This window comes from Canis lupus, chromosome 8 (assembly GCF_003254725.2).
Source record: "Canis lupus dingo isolate Sandy chromosome 8, ASM325472v2, whole genome shotgun sequence".
NCBI lineage: Eukaryota > Metazoa > Chordata > Mammalia > Carnivora > Canidae > Canis > Canis lupus.
Window position 1 is genome coordinate 53,909,192 of NC_064250.1, and position 22,221 is coordinate 53,931,412.

At 39.4% G+C, this 22,221-nt stretch overlaps 1 protein-coding gene across 4 annotated transcripts in view; it reads right to left on the reverse strand.

Moving 5' to 3' along the window:
• Nucleotides 1-22,031, reverse strand: part of SEL1L (SEL1L adaptor subunit of ERAD E3 ubiquitin ligase) — a 56,854-nt gene extending 34,823 nt beyond the window's left edge. For 2 of the 4 annotated variants that reach the window (XM_049113374.1, XM_049113373.1), the window contains exon 1: nt 21,837-22,031. In XM_049113374.1, the coding sequence (XP_048969331.1) occupies nt 21,837-21,906 (70 nt within the window). In that variant the 5' untranslated portion in view covers nt 21,907-22,031. Of the gene's footprint in view, nt 1-15,214; nt 15,447-16,273; nt 16,312-21,836 lie in introns of all 4 variants that reach the window. The other 2 variants (XM_025442366.3, XM_025442368.3) reach the window with 2 other exon arrangements.
• Between the last annotated feature and the right edge of the window lie 190 nt (nt 22,032-22,221).

Here is a 22,221-nt window from a genome sequence, read left to right on the forward strand (position 1 = left end):
ACATCTTTTCAGCTGTAGTCAAAGAGAAAGGTCTCTGGTTCATAGACTGGAAGCCAAGAGTAAGCTTGAGAGCGCCAAGTGAGTAGTTCATGAGAAGACCAGAGGGCCAGGGTTGAGCCCAGAACCATAAACAGGTGTGAGTATACATCAACTTCCAAGGGTTGCTTTTACATGGAGAATTTAATTAGGCATCATCACTTAGTGATTAAGAGCATAGCTCTGGATTCAGAATGCCTGATTCAAACCCTACCACTTATTAGCTGTACACTTTGAGCAAAGTAGTTAATTGCTCCTTTTTTTTTTTTAAAGGATTTTATTTATGTATTCATGAGAGACACTGAGAGAAAGGCAGAGACCTAGGCAGAGGGAGAAGCAGGCTCTCCGTAGAGAGCCTGATGCGGGACTCGATCCCAGGACTCTGGGACCACACCCTGAGCTAAGGGCAGATGCTCAACCACTGAGCTACCAAGGCATACCTTAACCTCTCCTCTTATCTATAAAATCATTTGCAGATAACTTATCTACAATAGGGGTAACAATCCTTGCTGCATAGTTACTCATAAAAATGCACGTAAATAATATATATAAAGGACCCATCATGGTGCCTACCACTTAAGGTAATAAGTGTTTAAGAGTTGGTACTGTTACTATCACAGGTTCTCCAGCTCTGAAAGGCTAGGAAATGGATGCTCTTTCTCGCCACTGCAAAGAAGAATTCATACTAAGATATGTTATGAAAGCTATTTTCAGTAAGTTATGAAACGGTTTACCACCAGGTAAGTGTCATTCACCATCCTGGTAATCACTAACCAGAGGCAAATACTTTGATCTGTGTTTATAAGAAATGATCTTTAGTACAATTTATAAGCAAAGTACCCTTTAGCAATGACCTCAGAGGGGTCATTTTAAGTACAGAGTTTGAAAAAAGGCACTCCTATGGACTGCTATTAGATTCAAATTTGCTTGAAAAAAAATAGTACCTGTAAAATAGCAGTTTGTAAATCTGATTTCAAATTAAAATAATATAATAGTTTAAAAAAATATTTGTTTTTTTCTATAATAGACATTTTTGTTTTAAAAACAAATAGCTTGCCATAAGATCCTAGTTTGCCAGTGTCCTAAGTGATGCAAGTATATGCAAGAATTCTTTCATGTGATACAAGTATATACCAGAAGAAACTGGAAAGAACCCAAAGGTTTTTGGCAACAAAAGGTTTTAACCTACTGCTGATTCAGCACTAACTTAAGTAGAAAGAATCCCCAGGGTGCATGTGCTTCACCAATTTAGAGTGAAACTTGGTCTAAATATGTTTATTAGTATGTAATCAGAAGGAAAACTTGTATCTCTCAGTTACCTTCTCAAAGCAAAATCACAACCCGGAAGTTGCTACTACCTTTTAAACTTGTTTTAAATTCTTCTCAAAGTTACTGACTGGGACTTGCAAGTTCCAAGTCAATTATCTCAAGTCCTCACAATAGTGTTAATTTCAGTTAATTTTCTTTCCATGGAGAGATTCTGCAAGAATTTCAAAGCGATCATTTTAAAAACTGCCACAAAAATAGTACTAGTTTAAAAAACAATGGTAATTACTGCTCTGGCACAATGAAGCTGACTGATTATGCAATTTAAGTTAATGACAGCCAGTAGTCAAACCTGACTCTAAAAATGAAAGGGGGAAAAAATCTGTCATTAAGCCAATTTTGCACCTTCCTGTAAAAAAGATCACAGTTCTAGATAAGGAATCATGTTTTGACTCTATAATAATGACACAGTACCACAATCCATTTAAACCTTGACAGTAAGATTTTTATAACTTTTTTTTAAAAGATTTTATTTATTCATGAGAGACAGAGACAGAGACAGAGAGAGAGAGAGGCAGAGACATAGGCAGAGAGAGAAGCAGGCTCCATGCTGGGAGCCTGATGTGGGATTCTATCCCAGCACTCCAGGATCACACCCTGAGCCAAAGGCAGATGCTTACCCGCTGAGCCATCCAGACATCCCCCCGCCTTTTATTTTTAAAAATTTTATATTTATTCTTGTTTATATTTTAAAAATTGCTCTTGCAAAGCCAGTTTAAAAAAAAAAAAAAATCAGGGGATCCCTGAGTGGCTCAGTGGTTTAGCATCCGCCTTCAGCCCAGGGCGTGATCCTGGAGTCCCGGGATCGAGTCCTTCATCGGGCTCCCTGCATGGAGCCTGCTTCTCCCTCTGCCTGTGTCTCTGCCTCTCTCTCTCAGTCTTTGTCTCTCATGAATAAATAAATAAAATCTTAAAAAAAAATCATTCAAGAAAACTAGGAAAAGTTAAAAAAAAAAAAAAAAAAAAAGAAAGACGAAAACCCAAACAATAATCCGAAACCTGAAGTCATTCAGTGTTGCCAGGGTACAGGTTAATGGGGACTTTCATACTGCTGGTAGGAGTGTGTCAATCAGTACAACCTCTTAAAAAGGGACTTTTAGGAATACCTATTAGAATTTATACAGCCCATACTTTGGATCACATTTTTCTACTTCTAGGATGTTTACTTGTAGAAATGCTCCCATAAGGATACAAAGAGATGTGTGTAAGAATGTATTTGTGTATAAAGATACAAAACCAAGAACTCAAAAGTCTAACAATAGGAGATTGATTAAATCAGCTTTAGTGCAGCCATTACCTAAAAACCTGGCATAGACAGGAGCAGAGGATCAAAGGCTGGGTGTCAGGGTAACCTTGTATTTCAAGTTCAGATAGATTCCAGAAAACCAACAGGTAAGTGATGAGAGCATCTTCAGAGTAGGAAAAAAATGTGAGGGGTAAGATGAGGACCAAGAACTGGCCAACTATCCAGCAATGAAAATTATGACTGGCATCAAGTGGATTTACAGGTCTTGAGGGGACCTGAGCATCATGGGAGTCAGATAACAGAATGAGAAGAGAGGAAGTGAAATCAGTGAATACAGACAAATCTTTCAAAGAATGATGCTACAAAGGGGAGTAAGGTGGTTACTGGAAGGGGTTCTGGTTTTTAAAATATAAACTATTACAGCATATATGAACGCTGATGGAAGGAATCCCAAGAGAGAGGAAGCAATGCAACAGTGGTTAGAATGTTGCTATATGAACTGAGTTAAATGTCCTGGGAATAGACACTATCTTTTCCTCATTTCTAATGGTAAGATCAAAACAAAACCCAAAAATATCAACTTCTTGATCCATAAAAACAAAAGTAAGGGATTTAGCTTTGCAATTTTCTCTCATCTTGGGGGGATTTACACTGCCAATAAAGACTGATATTGTATCTGTAAGTTCATATGAATGGTCTGTTAATAAGAAAACTACTTAATCATGCTGCTTGTTTGAAGCAATTTTGTACTTCCAAACATAAAAGGTAAGGAGCATTATTTAAATTTTAATTTTTTAAAAAGATTTATTTATTTATTTATTTATTTATTTATTTATTTATTTATTTATTTATTTATTCGTTCATTCATTCATTCATTCATTCAGGAGAGACACACGCACACACACACAGAGAGAGAGAGAGGCAGACTGACAGACACAGGCAGAGGGAGAAGCAGGCTCCATGCAGGGAGCCTGACGTGGGACTTCATCCCGGGTCTCCAAGATCACATCCTGGGCCGAAGGCAGCACTAAACTGCCAAGCCACCAGGGCTGCCCGGTAAGTAGCATTTTAGTAAAACACACTTACAGTAGAAAATAGTTATAATACAATCATTTAATGTTAAAAAGCGATCAACCTCAACTGTCATATAGTGTTCATCAATTTTAGTAAACACCAAGATAAAAACTCAACCATCAGGAAAGATGCCTTTGTCTCTGCCTCTGTGTGTCTTTCATGAATAAATAAATCTTAAAAAAAAAAAAGTAAAAACCATATTTGAGACAAAGCAAATAAAGAGGTATTTATTATGGAAATATGGGATAACAATCTCTTAGGGAAAATACCAATGTTATATAATTTGCTACAAGAGCTTGCTTTTACTCAATGCTGAGAATTATTAACTACAGTTGAGAAATTACATATGTTAAGGAACAAAGGAAAGACAAGTGGACTATATGCAGGGAGGCCCTGCTTAAGGATTAAAACAGAATTTTCAGAAGAATGAAATGTAAACATGGAGAATGAACAAAAAGTTAAAATCAGAGTTTACGAGCTCACTTCTCTCTGTGAGAAATTAATCATTTTAAAGTAGAAATAGAAGCAAGCACTGGCCCGTGTGCCCAGAAAAAAGTGACAAGCTTCATGACACTTAAATGACAGGCACTATCAGAAACCATACAGATAGAAACTTGCTCAGGAAAACTGCAATTTAGAAGAGTGAGCTTCTCTAAATAATGGCTTCAAAGATAGTCCTTAGAGTTTCAAAGGCCCCCGTTCGTGCACTTTTCCACAAAGATGGTCTCTTAAATGCAAAAATAATTTCTTACACAACTGTACAAAACAAAATAAAGGAAACAACAATAACAAAACCTTTATTCATTAAAGTTGGCACCCGTTGTAGGGAATGGTCTGTGTCCTTAACCATCTATCTTCCGTTAAATCTGATCACTAAAGTAAGGTTGGTTTATTCCCAGCCACCCCCATGCAAGTAACAATGATGCAGCAATGCCATCTTATTACTCCACCAACTTGCTTATTTCAGAACCCAATTTAAGCAGGATTTAGTCATTCGAAACAGCGCCAAGAGGCTCATTATTTGACTTAATTCTTTTTTTATTTTTAAGACTATCTGGATAATGTGTTTATTGTAACAAAGATAATCCAAGCTAGCAAAGTATACAAAATTAAAGAAAAATCACAGTCATCATTAGACACCGCTGCTTATTTCCCTCTTTTCTCCCGAGGTAACCGCTGTTAGTAGAAAAGTAGTTAATTTTTCTTCTCACTTGCTAATTCATGGGGGGAAAAAGGCCTTTCTTTCACAAAAGGGAACTGTGATAGTTAATTGTGTGCATTACCATGGCTAGGCCTCAGTGCCCTGATAGTAGGTTAAACATTATTTTGGGATGTTTCTGGATGAGGTGTTTGTGGGGGAGATTGGCATTTAAATCAATGGACTTTGAGTAAAACAGACTACCCTCCATGTGGGTGGGCCTCATTCAATTAGTTGAAGGTCTAACAGAACAAAGACCAAGAAGTAATCATGCCAGCAGATAGCCTTTGGTTCTATTTCTCTGGAGAACCCTGACCAACACAAGGGTCATTCTAAGTGAATTATGTGCAATGTGACTTTCACTTAACACTACCATTGTTCCAGGTGGCAGACTGCAGATTGTCCATTCTTAGCCTTTTCCTCATCTTGTGTAGACATGTGCTACGGAAATCAAGGGAATCAAGTACTTCCTTTATGACTCCCCTAGAAGAGTACTGCTGGAAACCTTGTGTCCTTTGGACTTTGTCCCATGCTGATTTTGCTTTATATGTATCCTTTTGCTACAACAACCTAAAGCTGTGAGTACAGCTGTATGCTGAGTCCTCCCAGAGAATCATGGATTTTGTAGGGATGGTCAAGTGACTGTCTTGGAAGTTTTACTGATGGCTCCTAGGGGAGTCTCCTGCCCTTCTGATGCAGGTATCACTTCTTCCTGAGGACCCAGGACCTGGAGGGATAGCCATCACCAGGTGTGACCACATGGAACAAACGTGAAGATCAAGCTAATTTACCAAGGAGACTGAATAGGAGAGAAAGGAGCTCGAGTCCTTGATGGCACAAGCCCTGAACTATGAAACCAAAAGAAACCTTTGCTTTTGCCACCATTTGATGGATTTTGTTATCTGCAATAAAAATGTTCCTTTAAAAATAACTATGAGGGGATGTCTGGGTGGCTCAGTGTTTGAGCGTCTGCTTTCAGCCCAGGGCATGATCCTGGAGTCTTGGGATCGAGTCCCACATTGGGCTCCCTGCATGGAGCCTGCTTCTCTCTCTACCTAGGTCTCTGCCTCTCTGTGTCTCTTTCATGAATAAATAAAATCTTAAAAAAAAAAACCAAACTATGAGTATTCTACAGTAGGAAACACTACCACATAATCATTTCCCCTCTTGATAGTCATTCATTTTCAAAAAATGTTTATTGGGATGATGTGCAGAAAACAGTTACCCTAGGCATAGCTGTTATCCTTTGAAAAGTGGGTCCTTGGCTAGAATCTGGGTTAGATTTTGGAAGGGTTCCCACTGCCCTGAGAGAAGCGACTCATTGTGCCTAAACTGTCTGTACAAAGTGGTTTATGCTCAACATGTGTTTTCCTCCTGGGAGCCTGTAATTTTGATACATGCCAGGCAGAGACTGGGTACATGACTGGTCTCCATTAAAAACTCCAAGCACTGGATCTCTAATGAGCTTCCCTAGAAGGTTACATTTCACCTATGATGTCACATGTGCTACCGGAATCAAGGGAATCAAGTACTTCCTTTATGACTCCCCTGGAAGAGTACTGCTGGAAACCTTGTGTCCTTTGGACTTTGTCCCATGCTAATTTTGCTTTGTATGTATCCTTTTGCTACAACAACCTAAAGCTGTGAGTACAGCAGTACGCTGAGTCCTCCCAGAGAATCATGGATTTTGGGGAGGTCTTGGGGACCTCTAAAGTCAGCTAGCATCAGAAGTAGGATTTGCTAGGCTGACACTCACTCACTGAAACATGATGAAAGCAGTGTTTGGGAAAGGAAGGGTAGGGGACAGGGTATGATGAATCTCTGGTGGTCAGGTGGTTACAGGGCTATCCATGGTACACAGCAGCAGCAGCAGCAGCAGCTGAGCTGTGTGCTGTGAGAGGTAAAAGTTAATGGTGGAACCTGAAAATGATAGATCCTACTCTCTGCTTGAGAGTAGGCTAGTTGCTTTTGGCCATGGTGGCTAAAGTGATGCCTTTGGGTTTTATTTTATCCGCCAGATAGGAGAAAGGGCTCCCAAATTCCCAAAGGTGAGTGGGCCAAAAATGTTAAAAGTTTACAGTGCTCTCTCCTCCAAGTGGGGTAGAGGGGAAGACGGGGTTAAGAGGGAGTAAAACCAGGTCCTAATGATGTAGGAATGATGTTGGGATTTGGAGCCGATGGCCAAGAAAGAATTCTTGAGATGTCTTTGGTGCAAAAAGGTGGTTTTTTAAAGCAAGAGGACAGGACCATGAGCAGAAAGAACTGCACCAGGGTCACCAGGAGTGGCCCATGATAGACTTTCAAGTTGGGAGGGGGTTAGGGAGAGCATAAGTCTCTCAGGAATTTTGGAAGCAAGGTTTCCAAGACCTGGAGGGGGCTAGCTGTTGTGGGGGTGGGGGGAGAAGGTCATTTATTACTGTCTAATAAAATCTGAGTCATGAGATCTTTCAGATGTATATCAGTGGGTCATCTAGTTGGGGGATGATTGCCAACATATATCTTGAGAAGTAGAGATAAAGGAAGTTTCCAAAGGCATTTTTGTATGTTAAGTAGACTTACAGGGTTCTGGGGGTCGGGCTAAGATTGCCTTTTGCCCTTAGCAAAGTATGAACATTGAGGCAGCTGAGTTCCTAGAAGAATGTCACTCTGCCTGTTTCAAGGACTTGTCAATGGGCTATAAGTAGTAAGGAAATTTAATTTTTCTTTTGCCTTTGTTTCCCACATCACTAGGGCTGGAGTAAAATTTTAGATAAAGCAGAAAGAAAAGAGAAGAAGCCTGCTCTCCAGGAGGTTTTTTTTTTTTTTTTTAGTCTAGCTGTTGCTGCAATGGCCTCCCCCACTCCCCCTTCCTCCCCTGCATTCCAGCCAGGATCTTCCCTGGCAGCTGTAAAGTTAACATGTAAATACTGAATTTACTTCCTGGCAGTTCCAGTAAATTTGCAATAAGAAAAAAAAAAGTAATTCTTTTAGTGGCTTTGTATTTCCTGGTTATTGCAAATGCATGCATGATAAAAATTGATAATGTTAAATGCTTACATGCCTGAGGAATCATCCTGATCAGGGGAAGCTGCAAAAAAGAAATGTGTTAGTGGGACAAACTTCCTTGCTTTTTGCCGCCAGTGGGCGGGTTAGAATTGAAACTCTTGAGTACAGAACAAGCCTCTGTAATTGCTGGGTTTTGCTATGGAAGATATGGATGTTTGCTTAGTGCAGCCCTGTAGAAAAGGAGACAAGAGGACAGATGTAATCTACAGATGGAAACACATTTTTGGAGTCCTACAGAGGTTTTAGTTGGCTTCTGAAGGTAGAGTACTGACCTTAGAGCCTGATGGGCATATATGTGTGTGGAGGCAGGGAGAGAGAAACAGAGAGACAGACAGGGCAAGCTTGCATACGCAAGTGGGAGCCCAAAGGCTGACGAGACAAAGGCGTAGCACAGCCTCACATACCACTTGGATGTTATGGCCCTCCAGCATCTTGCCTTTGCTGCTGGAAAAAAAAAAAAAAGCCCCTGGCTTTCTAAAAATCCTGAATTCATAGATCGTATTTGCTTGGACTTGATTTTAAGCTAAAACGTGATGCTGTCTGGCATAGGCTTCCTGCCTCCATGTGAGCTGGACCAAACCGAGAGCAGGCACAGGCTCAACAAACAGATCTCAGACTCTGACCTCCGTACATTACGCCACCTCTCTGGGGGGCCCCATACTGTGAGAAAAATTGTGAATGCCTGCCTGGCTGGACTGTCTGAGTCACACACAAATGGTCACAGGACAGGGCTGTTCTTTGATGGGACCGTTTGAAGTCAAGCTGCTGACTGGCTCTGTATTTCTGCTACAGAGGCTAACCATATTCTTAACTATTGTCTGAAGCTGTAATTTGGGAGAAGATACATCACAGGGACTGTGACCCTCTATTTGCTCCTGACAGTTCGAACGACAGAGGGACTACTGGCCCCCATGGAACAGGTCTTAACTTGTGTCTGGCTCTCCTCATGAGCTGCCATCTCCAACAAGGGACTGATTACCTGACTGCTTCCCTCATCTCTCTCTCTCCTGCATACATCTTAGTGCCATCTGATTATTCAATGCAGTTGTCCTTAGAGAGGGAATGATCTTTTCCAGACTGCTTACTGGATAAGTGATCAGGGTGAAAGGGGTGCGAGGTTACATAACCCCACTTTGAAATTTTTTGAAAATTCGGGATTTTTGTCCTGACCAATTTTTGAACATGATGTTTTTCTGGCTCAGCTGTATAAAAATGCTTTTCTGTGAAGATATTTTGCCCCTCATACAGCATCCCTTCAAGCAAAAGGATTGGATGAGGGTAGGGGATGACTGAGAAAATATAAAATTATGATTACTGAATAGAAACACTGATTTTGTAACAACCAAGGGAAAGAAACTGAAGCCCCCTGCACCTGGAGAGGCACCAGTGAAGGAAAAAGGAATTATGATGTTTGGTTTTTGAAGCTATTTCTGGAAGCTTCTTCCCATTCCCAAAGGAAAACTCTCCATGTACCTTTCGAAGCTATTGAGAGTGATTCAGATTGAGGAGCCTGTGCTCATACCAGACAGGGCTATGAGGCAGCAGGAGGCGGCTCAGCCTCTGCACTTACCATGCAGAAAACCTCCAGATGTTTGTTGTCCACACTCATGAGGTGGATGAACTGGTGTTATGGACAACAAAACTGCTTGGAACTATGTGGCAGTCTCTCTGAAACTAAAAACTGAACTAAATTACTTGGACTGGAAACTCAAGGACAAGATAGCCATGGTAGAAGGCCACATTATCCTGCCTAACATATGTCTTGCTTGGGGTGCCCCAATGATGGTAAACTCTTTGTTTCTAGGGCTATCACATGTGCCCTGTGGGACTGTATTTTTAACGTGCTCCCTGACTATCACACCACCACCTCAGTTTCAACTTACTGGCCAGTTGTGCTGGGATAGAAATGATGGCTTATGCCTAGGTAAAAAAATTAATATAGATATTTAAGGAAGAAGCCATCTGGCTAAGGCAGGCCTTTATGATTAATGGGATTTGTTAATTGGCTAAGTCCAGGACTCATAATTGAAATCAGTATTGCAGATTGGCCACTCTTTATTGTCTGGGTCTTACTGAGAATAACTGTGCTGTAAAGACAAGATGGCCAATGACCAGGGGGTAGACTGTGCAGAGAAGAGTTCACATAGCAGGCTTAAACTTCTGTCCTTGAAAAGGTGTATTAGGTTAGCCCTTGGCTAGAGACTGGGAACTGAAGATTTTGGAAGAGTTCCCACTACCCTGTTATGAGTGACTCATCCCAACTGTACAAACAATATGGTTTATGGTGAACACCTGCTTTCCTTCTGTAAGTCTGAAATTTTGGTATGTGCTAATAAGCATGACTAGGCCCCTAAAACGACTCCAGATATTAGGTCTCTAATCAGTGCTCCTGGTAGGCAGGATGTCACACATGTTGTCACAACTTGTTGCTGGGTAAATTAAATATCTTCTGTGTGACTCCCCAGGAAGTGGACCTTTGGAGGCTTGTATCCGGTTTTCCCAAGACTTCACCCATGCACCTTTCTCTTTACTGATTTTGCTTTGTGTTCTTTTGCTGTAATAACTCATAGCTGTACGTATGACTACATGCTCAGTCCTGTGAGTCTCACAGAGAATCATCAAGCTGGAGGTGTGGTCCTGGGAATCCCAGACACAGGTGGAAATAAGTATGAAATAGTCAACAAACAGCAAGAAGGCAAGTGTGGCTGAAGCCATGTGAGTGAAAGGAAGTGGCAGATGATGAAGTCAGAGGGGCTTGATCATGTAAGGCCTTTTTGGACTTCATTCTGAATGTGATAGGAAGCCACTGGAGGCTGTAAACAGAAAGGAAAAGTTGTCTGGCTGCTAAGAGAACTGACATAAGGGGGAAAGGAGGAGAGCAGGGACACCAAGCAGGAAGTTCTTACAGACATGAGACTCTTCAACTGCCCTTGGGTGGTTCAGATCTGCTTCAAAAAGGAGAAACTTATGTTCATCTTTAAAGATAAGTAGAAATACAATTAACTTGGGCAAGGGGGTGAGGAAGGTAATTCAAGCAGTAGGAAGAACTTGTACAAAGACCTAGAGGCATAAACTGCATGGTATATTTGAAGATTGGTGAAGGGTCTGATATAGCTGCAAGAGGGTCCTGGGCAGAGATGCAGGAGATGAAGGTACAGAGGACAGCAGGCATACTGCACGTGGAAGCTTTTGGGAATCATACTAAGGAGTTTCATTTCACAGGCAAATGGGGAGATAATAAAGGGTTGCATATAGGGAAGCTATGGATTTTGGGTTTTAGGAAGATCAATTTGGCAGAGATATGGATGAAAGGCCAACAAAGGAAGCAAGTTTAGAAGTTAAATTTCATACTGCCCAGTTCTAATGTAGTTGGGACTGCACACAAAGCCATGCCTATGTAATTTATGTTATACATAAACAGAGAGGTGATGTGTTAGAATCATGTTAGAAACATGCTGACCAAAGACTTTCTGGCAGACACACTAAAGGTATTTACTACCAGGAGGGTCCTCCTTACCTATGGAATCCTTTAGCAGGATGTATGTTGTGTGTCTAGAATGCTCATTATACATAAACCCGGGAGGTATATATTTATGACAAATGACTTCCTAGAAAATATCACACAAACTATGCAGTTATCAGAGAATAAAATGGAGAGGTTTCATAATGGAAACAGCTCCCTTTCACGAAGTGACATTCCATATGCATCGTTTAGAAGCCTCATATGTTAAAATCTGGGCCAGGGTACATCCTCATTGAGGTAAGCAGGACCTGGGAGTAGTGCTGGCAGTCACAGACTTCTTAACACTTCACCTATATCTCTAAAAATATTAGTCAAGTTTGGTACTAAGATCTCTGATTTTTTTTTTTTTAAGATTTTATTTAATTACTCATGAGAGACACACACAGAGAGAGAGAGAGAGAGAGAGAGAGAGAGAGGCAGAGACACAGGCAGAGGGAGAAGCAGGCTCCATGCAGGGAGCCTGACATGGGACTCACTCCCGGGTCTCCAGGATCAGGCCCTGGGCTGAAGGCAGCGCTAAACTGCTGAGCCACCCAGGCTGCCCAGATCTCTGATTCTTTAGAGTCCACAGTTTGTCAATCTGACCCATTGGGTTTTCTCACAGTATTTCATTTGAACTGGAAGAACTAGGATGAATGATATTTTAAGAGCTACCAGTACTGACAACTCAGTTGTCAATGCATGTCCCTGATGTCTAGACTGATGCCTAGATTGTAGTGTCTAAATACAATTTCACACTTAAAGGAATCTGGGTGTTTGTTTTGTTTTTTGTTTTTGTTTTTGTTTTTTTTAGAAATGGCTGATTCATTTCTGGATTAGGAAATGTAAGAGATGAATTTAAGATGTCCCATCTTGCCTAAAGAGAAAAAAGTTAAAAAGTCACCTATGATTAGTCAAAAGAACAAAAGTATGGACTTGAAGGGACTCTCAGTATGCAATAATGGGATAACTGAGCAATGAAAAAGAAGGACTGCAACTGTATGAAGCAAATATACGTGAAACCCATGGATCTGGAATGATGCTCAGAAGCAAACAGAAACAAACAAACAAACAAACATGTACTTACTGGCCTCCTTTGGAGGTTGCTAGGGCATCAAATTATTTGAAAATATTTCAAGGGAAAGAACCAAGCATTTATCCTGCCTGTAAGGACTGTGTTTCAGAACAAGCAAATAATTGATAAGGCAAAGTTTGTCTTTATAAAAGAATCCTAGGTAACACGTGCTGGAGGAATTATACACTAGAAAGCCATCACTTTGCAATTCCTAGAGAAATAATGGACCCAGCCAACAAATGGTTGTCAAAACCTCTAGGTGAAAGATCAGTGAGGGTACTCTGAATGGCTGGATCTGGCTGACAGGACCCAGCCTCACTGATCAATTACCAGAAGTGGGACAAACCAGATCCTTTATGCTTCTGGATGTAATGTCATAGAAAGTACACAACACTCTATGAGATAGTCTCAATAAAAAAACAGAGCGACAGGGCAGCCCCGGTGGCTCAGTGGTTTGGCGCCGCCTTCAGCCCAGGGTGGAATCCTGGAGACCCAGGATTGAGTCCCATGCCAGGATCCCTGCAAGAAGCCTGCTTCTCCCTCTGCCTGTGTCTCTTGCCTCTCTCTCTCTCCCTATGCCTCTCATGCATAAATAAATAAAATCTTAAAAACAAAAACAAAAAAACAGCTACATCTATACCTCAGCCTCTAGAGTTAACTTCCAGCATACAGACTAAATAGCAGATGGTGGAAGAAGTCCAATGACAAGGATATGACCAGCTCGATCCAGAATGTGGGAGATTGTATAGTACAAGGGACATTATTTTAACAAATAAAATGAAATAAAAAACAAAAGAGAACTTTTACAGATAAAGAGAAACCAAAGATCTTAGTGTGGATACTGGTTTAAACAAATCAATTCTAAAAAGATATTTGAAACACAGGGAACACTGCAGAGAGACTGGATGATTAAGGAATCATAGCTAATTTTGCTGGGTGTTAAAATACCATTGTCATTTCGTTGGGGAAAAGAAAAGACACTTTTAGAGATATGTGCACAGGTGAAATAATGTGGAATCTGCTATAAATACTCTAGGAAAGCAAAAAGATGTGTATGGGGTGGCAGAGATGCAACAAGAGAAAATGTGAATGGCTACTGACCCTGGATGATGGGCACAGAGGGTCATTATACCCTTCTCTGTTTTGAAGTCTCCTTCATAAAAAATTAAAAAGAATGAATTAAACTATAGTATTTGGCAAAAATTTAAAAATGGTAATACATAATTGGCTGAGGCACAGGAAAAGGAGTTGTTTCAAATGAAGTAAACAGAATTACTTTTCTGAAGAATAATTTAACAGTATGGGATCAAATGTCTTTTAAAATTTTACATTCAGTCCAGCAAATTTACTTTAAAAAACTGAGAAAATTTTCATAGGTATGCACAAAGGTACATCTAAAATGATATCACAGAAAAAAAATAGTAAGCAATCTATTTCTAACTTATGGTATATTTATATGTAAATTTCAAAAAAGTTTTATTTATTTAAGTAATCTCTATGCCTACCATGGGGCTTGGACTCATGACCCTAAGATCAAGAGTCACGTGCTTCTCCAAATGAAGCAGCCAGCTGCCCCACCTGTAAAATTTTTGATAGCCATTAACTATCAAATTGTAAAATAATACTAATGATTGGGAAAATGTTCAAGATAAACTGTTAAGCACAAAATGTGGGCTGTAAAAAGATATATATAAATACATCCAATTTAGTCTTCTTAAAACTATACATTTAGAAAAGAGCCTGAGTTTTCTTCATGATGTTAATATCTCTGATGTCTAGTTGATGGGATTAAGATACTTTTAATTTTTTTAGACATGATTTATCTATTCATGGGCATGGATATTTGTAATAAAAAAACTCTACTTTTGAAAAAAATTGTATTTTTGAAAGGTAAAATCTTAATCAATTTCCAAAAGTGGCAGTAACAGAATACTAAGTGGGTGATCTTTGAAATAATAAACAAAGGACAGAAGGTTGGTGAAACAGGGCGGAGTGGATTAATAATTAATTTTTAGAAGGATAGGTATTTAGCACACTCTATTGTGAGAAAGAGAAATTTTAAATTTAAAAACAGAGAGTGTCAAGAAGGTAAAAAGTTAGAAAGGGGATCAAAGTTTATGTTAGATAAACAACTACATCAATTTCCTAGGGAGATTGAGAAGGTTAAAGCAGTAAAAATCCTAACATAATTCTGAAAATAACCAGGGTAGCATATTAGACTATCATTCTTGAGTTTACATTTTGTGTACCACTTGGGCAGATAATTACATACTAGAGTATGAAAAGAGGATGTTAGGATATTACTATAGTACAAATGCAATTTTGATGATTAAATTCAGCTTACATAACTTGGGTCAAATCTGTTAAGTGAATAACTGGCATATAAAAATCTAGTGGGCAGCCCGGGTGGCTCAGAGGTTTAGTGCTGCCTTTAGCCCTGGGCGTGATCCTGGAGACCTGGGATCGAGTCCCATGTCAGGCTCCCCGCATGGAGCCTGCTTCTCCCTCTGTCTGGGTCTCTGCCTCTCTCTCTCTGTCTCTTATGAATAAATAGTATCTTAAAAAAACTTTCTAGGAAGTCATACTATATTCAACACATTACATGTGCTTCATAATCAATAAGACCAGACTTCTGCATCTTTGTATGCTAGTTTAAGATTTCAGTTGTCTCCTTCCTAAGTTAGGCAAAAGCAAGGAAAATGTCCAGACTACCTTGTTTCCGTACTTTTGTTGGCTCTTCGTAGTCCTTGTTTTCTGAATTCGGAGATTCTAGAAAGCTGATTTCTTCTGTGACACTTTCCCCTTCTTGGCTCCTGAGGCTATCTTCCTCTTCTTGAATAGGTGATTCTAATTCTGATTCTTCTGAATCAAGAAATATTTGCCCAGCAACTACTCTGCCCGCTGTGCTGTGGTCCTTTACCGACTCATCTGATGGCAAAGGAGTCTGAGAATATAAAGTATTTTTAGTTTTCAAATAGTATCAGGACTGTCTCCAACCTAATCTGATTACTTTTACTAATCCAGATATATCTCCTTCAGCTGTGAATGTGCCATACTTGCTCATCTCTCTAAACTCTGGTATGTGTTTATCACATGCCTTCATCACTTGCCTAACCTGATTCTTTCTTCCAATTTCAACGTAGATGTTATTTCCCCCAGGAGGCATTCCTTAACTCCGGAGGCCTGGATTAGGGTCCCCTATAAACTCCCAACATAGCTTATACTTCCACTATGAAAGCCCTGTGCTACAACTTTGTTTCTTATCTATATTCCCTCAAATCTAGAGATCAGAAATCATAACTGAATGGTCTCCTTGGATAAAAAAGTGTTATTCACTGAATCAACCAATTTAAATGCATTAGCTCAACAGATTTATAAAAATTGATATAAGTGAAAACAAATGGCAGAGGTTAAGTCTTCAAAATTAAACTAAAAACATAGGAATAAAATTGATCTCTCACTAGGCAGTAAAAATGTTATTGCCTTTAGGCTCCTACATACGCAGCACATTCAAGTTAAAACTAAACCTAACAACTAACATTCTGAATAAAAATAGTTATTATTTTCCTACAGGTCAGTTATTTCCCCCCACCCCCAGAAGAACTAGTGTATTGATACCAGCTACATTTTTCTTTTCTTTTTTTTTTTCTCTTAATCCAATTCTGTTGCCCAAAAGGGGAACAGGGGAATAGGATTTCCTATTCTAAGCCAAATAATTCATGCTTTTAAATTGGGCATCAAATACTGGTCAAGGCAAATTTTAGTACACACCTTGGAATCTAAGGATTCATCCTGACTGCCTTCTTCATCTGTAAAGAGATTTTAAGACAATTTTGTCATCCTTCTTGTTAGGAAATCACAGATATTGTTAAAACACTTGATAAATACAACAAATAATAATTAGACACTTGATAAATATATCTAGAATTGTCTAAAAATTGGTTGTATTCAACAACTGTTCAGAAAAGATTAGGTAAAAGGAAAACAAGGGGCTATGTGGGGTGGTTCTTCCTCTTTTCCCAGGGAAAACACTAACTTCACCTGTCTTATGTATAGGAAGACCCACCACTACCACTACCACCAGACACTTCTTCAGATACCATCCAAAACTGTTCACATTTAGTCTACTACTGAGTTACTAAACTTATAAAAATAAATATCTGATTTTGTGGTTCAGGGTTCCACCTATTCTTTTCCTTTGCTTAGAATCTGGAGTCACTTAGCTTATTTTAGTGATTAGCATTTTATTGTTTATGAAAGATAGACACTAACAATTACTATCATGTGAGAGAGTTGCTAGACTAAGATATTTAGGATTTGTGTTCTACTCTACTGAAGAGTTAACCAGATAAAAGTAAAAAGCAGCACCATACCATCATGTACTCACTCATATGAGACCTATTAAGTAATCAATATCTCATATTCAATGAATAATAACTTCAGCCCCTGGTTACACCTTTCTTCCAAATTCATATCTGCTGCTTTGGCTTTGTCCAATTATGTTAATAGTCCTTCTACTATTCTGTTTTTCTGCTATTTCTTCTATTCTGGACTTGTTATTCTTTTTCCTGATCTTATACAAATACATTGAACATAATGTCCATGTGTAAATGCTTGGTCATTGTATTCCTGGCCAGTTTAAAAACAACAACTGCCAAATGATCTCTAGGTTTCCTTCTTATTCTTAAAATTATCTGATTTTATACAGGAGTGGGCTTCAGTTATAAGCTCATCAGCTATATGAGAAATTAACCAGTAGACAAAATGCTATAAAACCATGTGCTTTTTGCCAGAAAACTTGGTGTTGAGTTGCCATTTAACTTTACTTCATATGGCTACATCCTAAATATTATTCATAACTTGTAACTCTTTCAAGCATAAGAAAAACACCCTTTGGAATTTGTATTATCAAAGTAGTGAGCTAACTTTAAGAAGTATAACCAACTCATTATGTGTAAAATAACACAATACTATTTCACAGCATTTGTTTCTTTTGAATATTTGAGAAAACTAGTCTACCAGTGAGGTTTTGCCATATAAGAAAAGTGCTGTCAATTCAAAGAACACTTAAGCTGCTTTCACATTTACTACTTTTAAGCTACCTTCCAAATATGTTTATTTCTGATGGGTGGGGAATCAAGGGTACAGCAGGTATTAGTCCCACGGAACCCATAACATTTAAGTAGTGATGGCAGTTAATTAACAATCATTCATAGTGCTGATTTCTTCACAAGTTTTACCAAAAGCCCAAATTCTTACAGACAGTTCAAATTCCATTCTCAGTAAATCTTTGGATACAAGAAAAAAATTCATCTCTATTATATATCAAAGTTTTATGTGTGGATGTGTTTAAATAATCACAAACATTAACTAGTCTATCAAGAGCAGACATTAAATGTATAAATGTATACAGTATATCCCCAAACTTTAGATGAGCCAGAACTCTTAAATTACTAATCACTAAATCATGAAATTTAGTACCTTGTCTCTCACAACAGATTACACATGTAGCTAATAAGTATATAAAGCAGTACCTATAAATAAATTTTAAAACATGTACATTTGAGATGTTACAAGCTATTAGACATTCAAGTAGCAAAATGTGTTTTTGAACTCCAAGAGACCTGGAAACCTGCAACAGGGTTATTTCACATGAATTGCATCATGCTTCTGTCTCTTCTCTCTTCAAACTAGGAATATATACTAATGTTACTGGTAAATAAGAGAATTCTTTCTCATTTACTAAACTGGGAAAGTCTACTCCAGATGGTAGTCTTAAAGCATAAGCTATTTTCTCTTTCAAACTGATATATTCATTCACAAGAACACTTTTATAGAAGTTGCTTATAATCAAGAAACTTCCGATAGGAAGTCATATATATATATAAAGAAAATAATAATGCTTTTAGCAGAATACAGACGTGAAGAAAAATTCATGTATGTATATATGTAAATAAAAGTCATGTATAAATAGTTATGTGTAAATAAAAATAATGCTTTTAGCAGAATAGACACAAAGAAAAAATGCAAAAGAATTCTCATTCAACAGCATCACATCCAAATTATAACGGTTTATATTACTTTAGTAATTGTAAAACTTCCTTTGAAAAAGATCAACTTTCATTTTTATTATATCAGCTCAACTGCAAAAAAGTACCAGGGATATTCTTTCAGGGAAAAGTAATCAACACAAATTCATTTTCCAATTTGTCACGTAAACCAGACTGATAGACCTTCAAACACAGAAGTCCTAAGAGTTTGAAGAGAGCAGACATCCCGTTCTATGCTTTACCACTGAATCTGTGCAGATCCTAAAATACTGATTTTTAATTACTCCAAAATCGAAGCCTGGAGAGCTAAGTTCAAACCTTGGCTTCATTACATATTAATTGTATACACGTGGTTCAATATAGCAAGGTTGGTCAGCCTCCTGTTTCTCAACCTGCCAAAAGAGAATACCACCATCTTCCCTATTGACTCACAATAATGTTTTAAGGAACAAAAGGACAATAAATTAAATACTGTCTGCAATCTGAAATTTACTCTTTGAATATCTGATAATAGAACTATTACCTGAAATACTTAGCAGAGAACCTAATTTAAAAGATTCTGTAACACTGTTTGGCATAAAGAAAAAAAAGCAAACCATTTGTCTCCTCCTGCTGAAAATAAGACAACATATATTTCTAAGTGAGAAAAATTATACATATGTGGAATATAAGAAATAGTGAAGGGGGCTATAAGGGAAAGGAGGGAAACTGAGTGGGGAAAAATTAGAGAGAGACACAAACCATGAGAGACTCCAAACTCTGGGAAACAAACAAAGGGTTGAGGAAGGGGAAAAGGGTGGGAGGGTTGGGGTGACTAAGTGATGGGCACTAAGGAGGGCACCTGATGGGATGAGCACTGGGTGTTATACTATATGTTGGCAAATTGTATTTAAATAAAAAATTTTAAAAATATATAAAGAATAAAAAAGAAAAACTATAACATCTTTCATTACTGAGAAAATGGAGAAATATACTTTTAGTCTTCTTTATGCACAGGAAAAAGAAAACTTTTCCAATAAAAGTGTCATATTTTTATATGCCTCTAAAGCAAGGTATGAAATAATAGCTACTAACAGTGATGGAGTCAAGATTCCCTTCATTGGCTGGGAATTATACCTGGTAATAAATGCACACCTGGTAATAAATACAACTTCCCTTGGGTAACCATTAATATTTAAACTTTAAGTCAAAGCAAAATTATGGCCCAGGACTTGATTTTTAAATAGGAGCAAATCTTTAAATCTAAACTAATAATCAGGCTGACTTTCTGTATAAATATGCAATTTAATGAGTAAAAAAAGTCCACTGAAAATCCATGTACTCAGTTTCTAAAGCTTTACCTCACGTAGGTGCTTTACCGTAATTGCACTTCATGTGAGCACAGTAGTGCCTTTATCACCTGTCAGCAGGCACATCTCTACTGTTTTCGTTCAGGCTAAGTATGGGTCCTGCCTCTGCCAGAGAAAGGCTTCAGCACAGGTGAACTACAGTGGAAATCAGAGCAGACATTTCTCGAACCCAGTCCTCTGCTAACATCAACACAATCCAAAGATTTAACACTTTGGTATGAATAATTTTCTATTATAACATGCTGAGAGAGTCCAACTGTTGATTAAATGACTTCTTCAAGTACCATCTACACCGACATGAAGTTCTTAGGTATATGAAATCTAGTTAACAGAAGATGCAGGAAAGTGTTGAGGGCTTTAATTTTCTTTAAATTATGCAAATTGAATTATATTTTAGTTTCACACTATAGTGTGAAGAATTACTTGTGATGCTTGTTGAACTAGAGATACCCTGACCTGTTCCCGACCTAAAGCTGCGTGTTTAACAAATTCCTAAGGAATTCTGATGCAAGTGGTCTATGGTCCATCAGGTACTCTATCCATTACACTCAACAGTTTCCTTTCATACTTCCTTTGGTCAAATAATTGGTAGCGGTGCTTCAAGAGTTATGGAGAGCTTTGAAGATGTGGTCATGAACACAAACCATCACTAAAAAGGGGGAAGGCAGACCAAAGCATGATGTTGGCAGTAAAGTAACTAGCATATGCTTGTTGCTTTTGAAATGGTATCTCAAACCACAATATGGATAGAATTTTAGGTTTAGACCTCTTATTTTAGAAACAGAATGACGTTATAGCATTGACTTACAACTAGGACAGATAATTTGGGGATTCAAATAACCATCTGGGAAATTTTCTGTTGAAGGGAAAAAAAAAAAAAAAAAAAAAAAAAAGGAGTTGACATTTATACCCTGCCTTGTTCCAAAAAAATTTAAAGCCACAGAACAGCTGTCTTGTTAACCAAACTGATTAAAATTCAAAAGCTTTATTGTACTAATTGTTTCTTTACCAACACTTAAAAACACTAAGTGCTTTTTTAAATTTTTTTTTTTTTATCAACACTTTCAAAATAGAAGTTTTCAGAGGTCGGCAGACTGAACTCTTAAAAAAGGAAAAAAATACATTTCAGAACCATAGTATTAATCTACCTGGGAAAATCAATTCAAAGGCACACGCATATACCAAAAAAAAAAAAAAAAAAGGAAAAAAAAAAAGAGAAAATCAGCTGCTATCCATTTTAAGAATGTATACGGACCCAGATTTTCTCAAAAAAAAAAAAAAAAATCACAAAGTTTCTGTCAACAAGCAGGGGGCAACTCAGAAACCCCGTGACAGCGATAAACACCACTTCCTCGGGGATATTTGCTCAAAAGGGGGTAGAGAGTGGACACAATCACATCAGAAGTCTTCATTTTTTTAAACAAAGAGGCAAGGGGCCACCTCGGGTGCTAAGCAAATCCATCAAACCACTGTCAACATCCTGGTTTTGATGGACCTGGCTCCGCTCAGGGATGACCCCAGGTGTGTCCATCAGTTCACTTACAAATCCCAAGCACAGAAGCGGTCCGAGAGTTGAGGAAGTTCCAGCACGGCTTGGGTGTCCCTGTGGATCTCGGCCAGCTGTCGGGATTCGTTCCCAGAGTCCGGTCCCCATTCGCGGGGAGTCGCGTAAAGTTTGTTAAGAGAGGAGAGGTGTGGGCGGGGTGGCCGCCCTTCCCTGCCGCCCCTCTCTAGCTCCCTCAACACCCCCTCTCGCCCAGGCCAGCCAAAGCCCGAGGGACGACAGCGACTGACGGGCCAGTGCGAGGTGTGACCAGAGAGAGTGAGTCTCCAGCCCGAGCCCCCGCGGCCCTGCCCCGGGATGGAGGCCGGGCGGGGCGGGGGGGGGGGGGCGGTGGCTCCCGGCCTCTCCAGTCCGAGGGGGCGGATACTGACCCGAGGACGCCGAGGCCGAGCCCAGCAGCACCGCACAGAGCAGCAGCGTCAGCCCAACTCGGACCCGCATCCTGCTCGCGCGGCCGCTGCCACCCCTTGGAGCTGTCGCCTTCGCCTCTGCCACCACCGACTCAGGCACCGCCGCCGCCTCGCCGCTGCTCTTCCTGCTCTGGTCGCCTTCCTCCGCCCCTTCCCAGGCCTCCCTGCCCTAGTGCGGAGCCAATCCCCGCCCGCCGCCCCGGGCGCTGTGCCCAATCGCCGCAGTCTTCCCGCCCACTTCGTTGCCCCGCCCCCGGGGTCAAGCATTGACCAATCGCTTTGCGAGGTTCCCACACCGGCTTTCCCGATTGGACCACGGCCTCACCGACATGGCCCCAGCTAATTG